Here is a 14,899-nt window from a genome sequence, read left to right on the forward strand (position 1 = left end):
GGAAATCAGATGCATCAAGTGAATGGGGACAGTTTCCTGAGTCAGGCATATGGGCCAAAAAGGGTTTCTACTAAACACTAATGAGGTTCAACTTTAAACATTAGTTTAGTTCAACTTTAAAATTAGTTCTAGACACCACAATACCAGAGAACTCTTTTACAGGAAATGAAGGAAACAGCAAAAGATCTGAGAAAATCACTTATGAAAACAGAGTTAAAAAATTAGCATGGAAAGCATGACTAAGCACAAACCAAAGGAGGGTATGATAGATGCCTGCAAATATCTGAGGGATGTAAATCCCAAGAAAAGGACTGTTTATGATGATATGAGGTAGCTTATTAGAAACAGTTGAGTGAAATTAAGCAGCAGAAAAAATACAACACATAACTGGATGAATATTCTAATAGTGATGTACAGTAGATAATGAAATAGCTTTCTTAAAAGAAGTGGGAAGAACATAACTAAGCTATTTTAAAACTGGGCTGGACAGATTTCTAGGGAATGGATACTGTGAGTGGTAACTCTGCATGGGCAGTAGAATGGCTGAAAATACCCTTAGGAGTCTAACATTTGTGACTGTACCAATGTAATGTGAGCTATACACCTAAGAGATTTTTACTGAAGGAAAAGTACATTAAACACAGAATTTCAGGGCTATGATTTGCTTTCTTCAGTCATTTGGGTATATCGCACCAAAGAAGAATCAGAAAGATGGATTTTTTTTACTGTTCCAAACCCCACATATCTTGAAAGAATTATGCATACTAGTCTATGTTAATACAAATTTCAAAGAGAGACTATATAGCAGATCATACATAGGCATGCATCAATGCGGGTTATTTTATTTACTAACAACATATTATGTGACTGATGATGAAACTACTTAAACATCTTTTGGCATATGGAAAAAGCAACGAGACAAAGATTTTATAAATATATTGCATATTATTAATTGATTGGTGCCAAACATTCAGACAGGATCCTAAACAACATTTGGCAATAAAATTTGCTAAAAGTCCAGTTCAGAAGAACATCTTGCATTCAGCTCCCATAGGGGAGTAGAAGAATAATAATAGTAGATAATAATAGTAGACATCTTGCCTAGTCTTTGCTACTTTCGTTTTGCATACATGAGCAAAAATAAGGTATTATCTAGTAACAGTACACTAAATTATTTAGAATTGCTCAAAGTTACAGAAAGACAAAGAAGGAAAATTATTTTAATTTGGTCATTTTTTTCAACACATGGAAGAAAAATTTACGATACATGAAATGCTCAAAAAAATCAAGTGAACCTGCAGTTTACTCTACAAAACTCATTTTGTTGCTATCAATGGCAATGACAACTGCATGTCAATAACTTCTTCATACATATATTTTACATCATACTAAACTCATTTATTGAGCTTCTCTACATAAAAGAGACAGTTACAGACAAACATAGCAGAAGCGATACAAAAATTTCCATTATTACAGAATTCAATCTGGAAAACTTTCACTTATATTGTTGACAATTCTTTTTTACCTTTTTTGAGGGAAGAGTAAGTGATATTGTCATCAATAAACAAGGTTACGTAGCTGGTCAGAAATATCAAAAAAAAATTTTTAAAATCTCCAAATTCTTATGACTAAAATTAAACATAGATAATAAGTAACTAGATCTGATTATCATCACACATTTTTGAAGTTTGCCTTTTTAACTAATTGGTAATTAACCTGGCAGGGAGAATTCTGGGTTCTAGTCCCTCCTACAAGAGCTTATGAGATACTTGTCATTACATCAGCCTTTGGACATCAGCCTTACAAGCATAAGCCAGAAAACTGGTTTCACACCTTCACAACTAAGTGCCTTAAATGCTAAGACAGAGACCAATCTTTCCATCCAGGTGAATAGCTAAGTATTCCACAGAAACAGCTTTGAAAGCAGAGCTATCAGGCACATAAGAACAGCAGAGGTGCTCTGGGTGTTTTTCCAGCAGGTAAAATTTTGATCCTCCTCGCAACAGGCAAAAAAATTTAAATTGAGTCTTCTACATCTTGGTTGTACTGTGTAAATGTAGGCACCTTCAGGACTGCATTCTCTTTTGCTATTCTTTTGAAAAACTCCATGCTGTAGGAAGAGCTACAGAACTGACAGGCTCAGAACAGCTGAGAGGGTGAGAGACTGCCCTGAAGTGTTACTATGCTTTCAAAAGCATTTAAGACTGACCTGAAGTTTGTATAGGGTCCGACTTTTCCTTGCACACTGCCAATGTTTTCTCAAAAAACAGCTCTGCCCTGCAGCTCAGGATGGGATTCGGGCTGCTGTGGCAGTTCACTAGGGGAATGCATGCAAACTCCTTTATTCACACACACACACCCCTTGAACCAGCTCACTTGAACCATAGCCTGGACCACAAGACCCTCCAGACTCTGCATGCAGACATAGACACCTTTACAAGTGTTCAGCTTGGGTTTTTCCAGCTGCTGGTCTCCTCCTACTTGCCAGGTAGTCCAGCTTGAAGCTTGCCAGCAGGACATTATACTCACACACAGAGAACACATGCACACCCACACTACTATTCTCCACCAGAAAATGGTTAGGAATAGAGTTTAGTAAGAACATAGAGCAGACTGCAGTGATCAGGCAGCCAGCAAGTTTGCTGACTAGCAGTGTTTCCACATGGATGGCCTTTTTCACACGCTCTGTTCTCCCCATTTCCCCGTGTTTGTTCCCCAGCTCACCTTAATCCAGCTCTTTTTTTGCCCTTGTTTTCTTCCATGTCAACAACCCACCCCCGGCACTTTTTCCCCATTGCTCCCCATTTTGCCAACCATCTGTGAAATCCTGCCATTCTTCATGGCACTAACTGTGACTTTTGTTCAGCTGCCTACTCTGTTACTTGTTACAGAAAAATCTCAGGCCATGTCCAGGGGTTTCTCATGTTTCTCATGTCTCACCTAAACCTCAGGCAAGGGCTAGCCATTTGCCTGCATACCTTAATAGATAAGCCTAACTGGATAGTGATAAGTGAATATACAAATAGGAGTACTGAGATCCCCTTTACACAGGTGCAAACATGAGTTTTAAAAAAAGTACCTTGCTCACAAAAAAAGAGCAGGTTGTAGAGAATTATAATGTTGTTATGCCAATACATATGTGGAGCTTGATGATAGTCAGAGAGGAAATCTGTCAATTTAGCCTCATCAGAACAGAACTGTACAGGGTTCTTATATGGAATAATAATGTGAAAAAAGGGAGCTGTGAGCCCTAAGAAAAACAGCAGTTTTCACATCACTGCTATGCCTTACTCTGATTTCCTGAGAAAAGAAACCTTAGCACCTCATTAAATGTGAGGTGGAGTTTCACTTTCTTCTTCTTGAATTTTTTTAGTAAATCACAATCTAGCAGTAAAAGTTTTGGCAGAGTATTACAGGGATGTATTTCCACTGTTATTATATTTCTAAAAAGTCAATATGTACCCATATTTCACTTTCCAATTTTTATTTTTTATTTTGTTTCATTAATTTACCATCTAACGCTCTAAAGATTTTATGACCACTATTTATATTTAGTGTCATGATGGAAAACTCACTCAGTTTTGCCTACATGACGTAGTAAATACAGCCCAGACTCCTGCCTCCCCTTGCCCTTGGTCGGAAGGTTGGGAATCTACCAAATGAGCACTGCTTTGCAGCCCAGCAAATTAACAGTTATATCCTTTTCCAAAACAGTCATTGCCACTCTCAAGGTCATAGTCAACTGCAGTAGGCAACTGCTTAGTCTGTTTGCAAATGATTCATCTCTTCACTCTCAAGGTCATAGTCAACTGCAGTAGGCAACTGCTTAGTCTGTTTGCAAATGATTCATCTCTTCTTCTGCAATCCATAGACTTGTCCATAGACATATCCTTTGAAGTTTCCCAAATAAAAATTTATCCTTACATTCTTTCACACACAACTATGTGAACAAGCACATATATGGGACTACAAATAAAGAGAAACCTCCTTATAGAAAATTTAAGATGTTCCTCCCTTTTTTCCCCAAACAAAATATACCTTAAGATTTTATGAAGGACATGCAACTTAGTATTTTACCATTCTTTTTCTCCCTGAAAAAAACAACAGTTTTAGAGACTTCATTCATAGTTGCTTTTCTGGATTTCCCTGGGGAAACTCAGCCACTTTTGGAATCTCACTGATAATTTCAAAGTAGAAGAAGAAACAGGTGTGTATGAAAGAAAAAAGTGATATCACAACTGATGTCACAGCCAGACTAACACAGGCCCAAAAAATGTCCTCCATTATCAGCTCCCTGAGCCTTCCCTATCAGCTCTGAGTCTTCCCTCTCAGACTCTCCTCACTTTCTTGATGACAGAAAGTTTGCAAGAAAAAGGAGGCACTGATTGTTTTTATGGGATCTTCATATTTCAGTGTAGTTTTCGATTTCACGTCAGATGTCTCATAAATCAGTGTCCTTGTCCCTGCTCCTTTTGTTTCAATCTGGGATTTACTAGGAAGTTTTCTGGAAACCTGCCCTGAAGGAAATGTAACATAAACAGGAAGACATCACTTTTAGTATCAAGACAAGTCAAAACAACAGAGTCTTGATGCAGTTCCTAGGAAATAGACACAGATTCTTGTCTATTCATATTATTAGTCTATCCATTATTTTGGCTGGGGATGCTCAGGGTTCAGAAAACATCATGACACCTTGAGATTCACACATGGTGTTCTGAATTTTTAAATTGCAGAATGAATCACTTAGCATGGTGATCAGTTTTGTCCTGAGCTTCTCATTAAAATGGTACCTGTAAAACTTAAAAGAAAAAAAAAAAAAAAGAAAAAAACCTGTGAGGTAAACCAAAAATGTCTGCAGGATGTCTTTCTTATATATTGCTTAAAATGAAACAATGTCTTTCTAAGAACCACTGTCAAATACCTGTGGCATTTCTTGGTGTGGACAAGTGAATACAAAGCGGTTAAACAGAGCTGCTGTGCTTAGCCAGCAGAGACATTTTGGGGCTACACCCTGGGACTCCAATAGAATTAGGTTTTTTTCTCCATCAGGAAGGTCCCCACTCCTGTTTTGAGCAACACACATCTAGCAGGAGATCGAGAGCAGTGGCACTGACAGGGAATCTAGTGTGCCATATGCTCTGCACTTTCTCGGGACTGTTTTGCAAGCCCATGTCCCCAAGTGAGCAATTAGTCATGTTTGTTGTTTCTGAGTCACTAACAAACCCACGATGCAAGAATGACTTACCTAGAATGAGTTCCTGATCCGCTCACGCAGCAGCTAGGTGCCAGCTTTTTGCCAGGTGCTGTAGTCTACGGAAAGGGAAGACAGGTACTTAGCCTAAGCAAAGCAGATTTTGAAAAATGTAAAAGAGGTAAAAATAAAATCATATGTAATTGAACAATATGGGTAAGAGTATTAACATAAAAAAGAGGTAGTCAATTAATCAATCAGGTTTCAGATTTTAATATCACAAACAATAATTAAGCTCCTAATATCTACTACTTCAGCTGATACTGCGAAATCATTAAATCCACCAAGTTCCCACTGACCAGAATTAGTATTTCTTTGAGTTGTGGGTTCTGTTCCTGAGAATCAAGTTTTCAACACTGAAGCATACAGATTTTCTTAACTTCATTTTGAAAACTTTCCGCCTTCTCCTGTAATAATATTCATAACATTTTTAGGAGAAAAACAGAGACTTGGGACAACAGTGTTGTGTTTGTTATTGCATGATTATAGATTTGAGGAGCTACAGTCTGGAAAGGACCATTGCATCATTTTGACTGTCCTGTCTGTCATAAATCTCAGATCATGAAGTTTCATCTGATTTTCACTATATCCAACCTAACAGCTTCTATTTCATTCAATTGCACAGGACACCTTGTGTCTACATGTTGTGTGTGTTCATATAGAATTGTGCAAACGTTAAATAAGGTTTAACACTGGAGTGAGGGTATGGGTTGGCAAACAAGAGGATGGAACCCAATGATACCAGAAAATCTTTTCCAAGGGAGGAATTCACTTTAAGACAACACACTAGGATTTCTTTTTTCTCTAGATCAATGTTAATGGTAGGAAATTCAGTCTGAATTTTAATCTGAGCGCTAACTCAAAAAATGAGTAGATGGAAGCTAGTTAACTACAGTAGTGATTATGTGGCCTGCACACCTGCAATAATATGACTGCCTTGCTCTTTAAGGCTTCTCTCAATATAGGGCTGTCAGATATGTGGCTGAGTCACCACCCCTGTGGGTATTTAAAAGACATGTAGACATGGCACTTAAGGACATGGTTAAGTGGTGAACTTGGCAGTGCCAGGGTGATCTTGATCTTGATGATCTTGAAGGTCATTTCCAACCTAAAGGATTCTATGATTCTGTATGGGTAGGTTGGATTTAATATTAGGAACAACAAGGATGGTTAAAGAAAAAGTAGAAAGAAGAGCTTAGTCAGAGAGAGGCTAAGAAAATAACTTTGGAGTTTATAGAAGTGGTTCTTGCTCATCCTTTTTTGCTCAGCTGAGCTTGTAGCACTCCTACAAGCAGCCAGGAGTAATGCAGCAGTCCAGTCACTGCTAAATCAGCCATGGCCCCACACACCTGCTGATACTGAAGACGATAAAATGATTTCTCAAGCAACTGGTTTTCCATTTGTGCAAGAGCGTATCTGAACTGTGCAAATGCCTAAGATTTCTAGTCTGACTTGAGCCCTAGAATGGGCCTTAACTAGAAACACAACTTTTGTCAGCCTCAGAAATGATGTTGCAGGAGGAACTTGTTTTACCTTAGCCCTTTCAAGCATCTCTTATCCCAGCATTTAATCCCTTTCTCACACTCTGCCTCTTCAAATATGTCTGTGTACAGGCCTCTAGTTTAACACTAGTACTGTCCCACCTTCTAGCTCCAAAAAATATATAGACTGCTGATATAAAGATGTACTTGTCATCAGTGAAGGTGTGACTATTTCTGATTAAACTTTTCCCTTAACTCACAGGTCCCTGGCCATATCCCTACAGTGCTAACTAAATAAAAGATTGCAGGGCTCCAATGTCAAGTGATACTGTTGGCTCACAGCCTCACGGCTTCACGCTAGCTCCTCCACAGATTTGTGCTGTGAATAGCTGCCTGGAGTGGTCCAGTCATTTCAAGACAGAGAAGGAGATAACACATAAAGAATATGGACAAACTGAGATCTACTGCTTGATTTTGCTTTCTATTTTTCTTTTTTCTTCTCTTTTTTTTCTTTTCCTTTCTTTTCCTTTCTTTTATTTTCCTTTTCTTTTTTCTTTTTTCTTTTTTCTTTTTCTTTCTTTTTTCTTTTTTTTTTCCTTTTCTCTTTTTTCCCTTTTTTTTTTTTTAACATAAAGCTATAACCCATGTGATTGAAACATAAACTTGACTAACCTTAACATGAATCAAAGTTCTTAAACCCACCACCAGACTTATTCCATACTATACCAAACAAGGAAGTTCAACATAGTCAAAACAAAGACATTTGGCAGGCAGGAATTACCCATATTTTTCAGCCTCTGCCCACTTCCAATACAAAGACTCAGTCTATGGATAGGGTTAAGGTTCAGAAAATAGAAGTTAATGAACTAAAGGTTGTTTTTTCTAAAGATGTAAATCATCTAAACCAGGAACAGATCTTTAGTTTGCATCTCCCAGAACTATTAATTTTGAAGGCACCTTGCTTGAGAAAAAGTTATTCTTACAAATAAAGCTGTGGTTCTTGTTCAGTTAAGGATGATGCACTTTTCTGCCACATAGCTGAGATTCCACTTCAAGATTTTATTCAGAACTAGTGTCCCATGCCATCAGAAGAAACAGCAAGTAGACTCAAGTCACCACCTATACTCATGAAGGGTCTCCAGCAATTACCTGTTTAGCACTAGACTTGTCCAACCTGTCTGTTCCCAAACTAAAGAGTGCTCATACAAAGAGGCACCTGGCCTTAACTTAAGCTGTGGGCTACTCCTCAAAAAAAAAAAAAAATTGTGACAGTTTTATGCATTAACCCTAATCTTAACCCTAATCCTGAACTAAACCACCAAGACCTGTGCCCTAACAATGCCTAGTACTGGTTATGGCAGCTAGGATTTAGGTTGATCACATTGCTCACAAGGTGCTAAGGTGTAAACATTTCGTACAAGTTATTCCAAACATGAACAAGAAAATCCTTTACACTAGTCCACACTTACAAATTCTCTTTGCATGTGGAAAAACTGCTAACTTATTGCAGGAATCTCTAAGTATATGCAAGTGCATGTGTATATGTGTGCACGTATATTTGAGTGTATGAAAATTGTTTTGTTTCCTCTGTCAGAGCTAGGTGCTGTTTTTACCAAGTTTCCCACTGTGAAGGGTTTAAACTAAAGAATGTTAAACTAATGTACAGCCAAAATAATACCTCTGGTTTTGAAACCAAAATCCTATCATCTCATAATTTCTGTCAACACCAACTGCTATACACCCCACCCCAAACAACTGGCATTACACTCTTTCCAGTCTAAAAGTATTGCGAAATATTTGACTCAAATTTGCAAAAGTGCTTAGGTGCTACATGCCAAGTAACTTCAGTTTCAGTGGGATTTTTAGGCATGCAGTGACTGCATATAAACAACATACTGTAGCCCTCAGGTCAGGATGTGCATGGAAGTCTGTGTCTCAGCTGCTAGGGTGAGATGCCAGCCTCTTCTTGCCATACATGCACGCACATGTGCTTCTTTGGGGAGGGAGGAGATGGTCATGCAGGCTGAAAAGAAGCCCTGGGGCTCTGCAGCCAAGTGCAGAGCTAACAAACACTGCCATCAGGGCTACATGGTGTTCCATGCCTTCTCCACATAGCTGCCATGGGACCGGTGCTTAACAACAGCAAAGCACATGTGGGATCTGTTTTGGGAAGAAGTATGATTAGTACCTCTTGGACCCTAAGTCTGAGAGATAAAGAAGAGAACATGCAAAGAATTTTGTTTATCATGTAAAAATTGCAAGTGGCATCTGTTTAAAGATATTTAGATACTGAAAACTTTAAATGCTAACATATGAGACAATAAATCAAATATGATGTTCAAAGGTATAGTATAAAACCAGTTTACAGCATGGCTACTGTCACAGAAATTGTGATGAATCTGTATCTGTGCATAGACAAACATGTGATGCATGGCAAAACTTTTTTTACTGTTATTAATTTCTGTTCAGTTGCTTGTTTTTTACTTGTTAATGAACACAAAAATATAAAATTATTTTGGAGAGGAGCTCTAATGTAAATTAAGCAAACAATTGTTTTTAAAATCCAAAACATACAAAGTATATATGTTTCTGCATACAACTTCCCACCATGTTTTGAAAATGTAGCAAAGCAAATGTGGTTTATACCTATATACTATGGCAGAAATCCAATAGTCATCTGCTGTTCACATTGCAAGAAAATGAGATCATTAAGGTCAGAAAGAACAGCTGCTTTAATTATAACACCCTGAGATATCATATCAAAGTTTTCATCATCTCGCACAAACTCTTAAGAACATACCCCAGGGATTCATTTCTATCATCCTGCTTTTTCTCGGGAAGGAGACTACACAAGTACACTCCCGAGCACTGGCTGCTTCGAGTGGTGTGTGATGCTGTGTAAAATAATTTTAGCCTAAGCTCAATAATACTAAGGCAACTATTATTAATCTAACTTTTACACCCTTTGTTCCTCCTTCTGTGGTGGCAGCAGTAGGGGAAGACATTTTTGACAGCTGGTAAGCTGCCCTGCAGGCTTGATGGTCCTGCAACCACACATCCCCATGGGCTCCTGCTCAGGAGTGCTCGGTACCCACACCTCCGGCTGGCAACACTGGTCTGCCCAAGGCACCCAAAGGTATCCCTTCTTTAAGGGAATGGCTACTTTGTGTTTTAACAGATGCTATGCTTCTGGTAGCGGAGAGATTAGAGGGACCATTCAACATTGAATCAGTCATGGATCCTATTGATGTCAAGATTTCTGAAGCCATCATGAACATGCAAGAAAACAGCATGCAGGTGTCGGCAAAGGTACTGTGTGAGTTGCACCTTCTCTGTTGCTGAATGTCACAAGCAGGGGGAAAAACACCTCCATCATTTTTCAGTCTAGACTTTAAGAAAGCTTGTCCAGACTACAGGAAATTGCTTTTGCTCATTTGACAGCTTACCAGACTGCCTTTGAATCCTTCATCTAGTTAAACAAGCACAAAGTTTTCAAAAGGGAGTGGCAGGGAGAAAGGTACCATGTAGTAAACTCCAAATTAATAGATGTAAGATATTTAAGAAAAACCGAGTGCTGAAAATTAGCGGTAACTCTGTAAGCAATATCCTGCAGAGTATGCTTGGTAACTTCTGCTCATGTCTCATCTGTGATTCTCCATATTAACTTCCAAACACACTTTGATCTGTCTAGGTCAGGGAGAAGTACAATGTGTTTGAGGTGAATACACAAAATGTTCCATTTAACCTCCTTCAATAGCCACTCAAGGGAAATATCATTACATTGGACAGTCTGTGATTACAAGACCTCAGTTTGATAGAGTTTCGTCTGGATTCTGACATGAAGATAAACAGAGGTAATGATACCAGCTTCCTCCTTTCCATTTTTAGTGTGTGTCTGTATACACAGATCACCACCACCTCTGAACCTCATGTTAATAAGATCCTTCGAATTCAGCAGCAGGTGTTCCTGAGCTAATAGCCAACAATTAATGGCTCTTCCTTAATAGTCATCAGTGCACTGAGGCTCAAAATCTAAAGTCAGCAGTTTGCCAGGTTCTCTGCATTAGTAGTTTCTTCTTCGCATTGATCTCTCAGTAGTGAGGTGCTGGCTAGACGGCCATCTGAGCCAGTGGATTTCCACTGCTTGAAAGGAAGCTGCTGTCGCTGGGAAAAAATGTGGGGACAAAAGGCAGGAGGCTGAGGTTAATATTCTTCCTGCCAACCCAAAATTAGATGCTTTTTATGGCCCCAGTGCTGCAGGTGGCTCATGATTTCCTTCAAGATGCTTTTTACTTTCAACCTACTTGAAGTTACTAGGATTTTAAAAGCAGTCCATTCTACACAAAGAGACTTTGTTCTGGCAGCAATGATCAAGGCATTTGACAGGCAAATTCTGTCAAATGTTTTGGGAATTAAAAGCTAACTTCAGCAAACTCAGCTCTTACCTCAAAAAAAGAAACAAAAAAATATTTGCACTGAAAACTCACCCAAGGCACAGGTGTATTTCATTTTCCTTTTTACTTGCTCGACTCTCAGTTTTTCCATTAGTTGAGAGGCTGCATCCTCTGCCAGAGTCCAATGACATCTTGGCACAAGCTCATCTCACTACTCGTTTGTAGCAGAGCAGACTGTTTCTCCTGTCCCTCAGAAGTATTTTATTTGCTGTAAAGATTAATAAATCACAGCAATTCCATTTGCAATGTAAAGGTTTTCCTCTAAGAGAAACTTTAGCCAATATTTTTTAAAATCTTGAGAAACAAAAATCAAATTATATCAGTGGAATTTAATTTACTATTTTTTCATAGATAACAGAGATGTCTATACTTGAGGGGCCTTTGTATACTTCTGTGTAGACCATTATTCTCCTGAAATGTGATTTCTTTGTTTTCCCAGGTTATATCTAACTTCTTTTCAGATCCTAAAACATTGAAATGTTTTTTTCTTAAAGAAAAGTATAAGAAGGCAAAGAGTGTAGGTTTAGTGCTGTATTCTCCTATGTCATGTCAGATCTGTAGAGATGATATATGAGCAGACTTCAAACTAGTCATCTGTTGTCTAATTTTTTCCCCCCTTATACATACTGACCACTTAGAGCTTCAGTGAAAATGACAGATACTTTGCCAGATGTAATGGGGTGCATGGAATGCAATTGCAGACCTAATGTAGGAGAAAAGCCATGCTTGTCAATTATTCTGAGATGCTGCTCAGAAAGCTTCAGGCAAGGTGTCGAAATCACGCTACTTTCTTCAAACAATTTTGTATCTTGCATTTGACTGTACCCACTGAAAATGTGGTGACTAGGAATCACATCTATTTTCCCACTAGTCAGTCTGTGCATTTTTACAATGGGAAAATGACGATACACTAATAATGTTATGCCTGCAATACTCACATACACAGATTATTTTTCACCACTGACATGCAGCTTTTTCTACCTAAAAAATGGGTTGATGTCTGAGAGGAAGCTATATGCTGTATTCAGTACAATTTGGGGCCATTTTGTATATTTTTTTTTCGCTTTTAAACGGAATGGAACAAATGAAAACAGATTCTTCCTCAAGGACCCCTCACTATCTCACCCTCTTCGCAGGCAGAAGACCCAGAGTTCATTTAATCCAAAATCCATCCCTTTCCTCTTTCAAATATTTATATAAAATTGCCTTATTCCAAAAGTCATTCACATTAAATTGCACTATCAATTTATCTTTGTATCACAAAACGATGTTTTGTATTATACCAGCTGCAATTATATATTGAAGTTTATCTGAAAAAAAACAAAGTATATTTGATATAACACATTGACTGTACATTACTGTGCATATGGAGGCAAAATTAAGTGAGCAACAATATACACCTTCCAACATAGTAAGTGTATAAAAATAAGTAAGAATGCATGCTTTTATCTGAATAATGAAGTTTTCCATTTTAGACATCAGACGAAAGATATATCATGGACTTTCCTAGGTCTCTGGTTTTATGGTATGTCCCTCCATTCTTCACTTGATGTAGTACTGAAGCTTTTGCCCAACATCTTTTTCCTATAAATATGCACCCCTATTCAGCACTATTCTTCTGAGAAATAGTCTTCATGGTTACAGTTACACTAATAAATAAAAGGGGGACAAGGACCACTGTCTGATCTTGAGGCCAAAGTGTCACAGCCTGATTCATTTCTACACTGCTGAGAGCTACCTTCTCTGGAGCTTTCATTCTGCCAAAAGCAAGTTGAAGCAGTCCATAAAAAAGCCAATGAGTTAACAATTAATCAGTGCAGGGAGTCAGGGCTTATTGCTCGAGTTCACGCCTTCTCTTTCCTTTCCTTAGAAGACACAAACCCTCCGTCTACCACTCTTGATGGCTGTACATCAATACTGAGACAGAGAATTATAGAGGTGCCACCTGTGCCTCCTCTATCTTTGTATTTCTGACCAAGGACATACAGACTCAGCCACATCCCAGTACCTGTCACTGCACAAAATGCAACATCTCTGTTCCTAGGCCATTAACTTTTCTTCTTTGTGTACTGATTGCGGTTGATTCTTTTAGTAGAGTTCACATTAACCAGGTACTAGTATAACGTTAAGATACTCCATCCTGAGGCTGGAATCTTTCTCTGTTTTCTTAATATTTCTCTGCAGTTTATATTCAGCACTGGCTGTCTAGAAAGTCTGACCACAAATCTCTAGGCTTCACAAGCTGCTTACCTCGTGTGGCTGTCATGTCCCTGAATGACAGCCACACGAGGTCCTTATCGTGCCTCAGGGAAAGTCCTGTTCCTGACAGCTGCAATATCTGGGGATGCTTTTCAAAAAGGACCAGTGGTCTAGAAAGACAGACCTCCAGGCCTTTCTGCCAGAGGTATCTATGTGTTCTGAATCAGACCCAAGTTTCCCTTCTCCAGAAATGGCAAGGACTGAAGATCAACAAAACCAGTTTCCATAGCTTCATCATCTAACACCTGCAGCCGTTCTGACAGAATACCTTCTGCAAACCAGATCACACAGAGTGCAAACACAATCGGTCTGGGCTGCCTGAGGTGCCTCCCAAGACATCGGCACTTTGTAAGAGTAGGCTTTACAATCCAGGTCTACCCAGACTTCAGTGGTGTTCCCTGAAGATTGCCTCTGGTAGAAAGGTTTCAATAGATTTACCTTGGGTTTCTCCTGATAATGTCTGAGACACATTATCTTCGCTACTGAAATCTCTTTGCTGTTTGCCAGTGACACTTCTTTGGTATTTGAACATTATAGTGCCAAACTCAGTGCTCACCAACAGCTTGATAATTTCTCAGGTAAAAGTTTCATATTCTGTATATTGTTTCCCATGGCTTAGTTCATATCTAAGACTTAGTCATAGCATATGTTTACCTTATTCTTATTTTCATCCTCCGTGAGCTAATTCAGGGAGTCATATTCAGAGAGTCGTAACATATAAATGCTCGTTTCAGTCTTTGCCAAAGCAAACACATTTTGGGGGCCCTCACAATCTTCCCATAAGGCTGTCAGTACCATTACCTTTGATTCCTGCTTCAAGTCAGAGAGTAAATCCTACATCAGTTCCATTTTAACAATCTGAATGTTTACTAGTTGACATCTGCATAGATTGCTCATTCACAAGACATGGAGGAAAACAAAAAACAGCAGAAAAGATGTTATAACATCCATTTTTCTTCAAAATGGAGAAAACTCCTAATCTGGTGGCATCTGCATAATTGTGTCTTCATTGACACTCAAAACACAACATACTGGACTATTTTCTGCATTTTAAAGAGTCTGGTTCTATACAGATATGTTTGGCTGCTGTAAGTGTCATTTGGCTGTCATGCCAAGATTTTTCCACTTTCATAAAGGCTATCCCATAACTTAAGTGTCCCATTAGTAAGTTTTAAATCTACTTTTATCTGAGCTGATGGATGTGCCATTTTAACCTATAGATATATGTTCCTTTTTGGCAATTACTTCAGCTAAAAGGATGAATGAGCTCCATGACATAGCAGACTACCTATGCATTATTTATAAGGAGGAAATCTTCATAAAACTACATCCAAGGTTCTTCTTAAAATAGCCGCTGAGTTTCATATTAACAAAACCTCTTCATTTATCTGTGTTCTTTCCAGAGCTCTGTGCAGGAAAAATATAATGGCATTTTAGGAAAAAATCAATGTTAT

The 14,899-nt window shown here is 38.5% G+C and overlaps 1 protein-coding gene across 1 annotated transcript in view; it reads left to right on the forward strand.

Moving 5' to 3' along the window:
• GPC6 (glypican 6) overlaps positions 1 to 14,899 on the forward strand; it is a 774,486-nt gene that overhangs the window by 688,490 nt on the left and 71,097 nt on the right. Inside the window, exon 5 of the mRNA XM_037377910.1 lies at positions 9,911 to 10,041. Coding sequence (XP_037233807.1) covers positions 9,911 to 10,041 — 131 coding nt within the window. The remainder of the gene's footprint in view (positions 1 to 9,910; positions 10,042 to 14,899) is intronic.

Source organism: Falco rusticolus, chromosome 2, assembly GCF_015220075.1.
Source record: "Falco rusticolus isolate bFalRus1 chromosome 2, bFalRus1.pri, whole genome shotgun sequence".
NCBI lineage: Eukaryota > Metazoa > Chordata > Aves > Falconiformes > Falconidae > Falco > Falco rusticolus.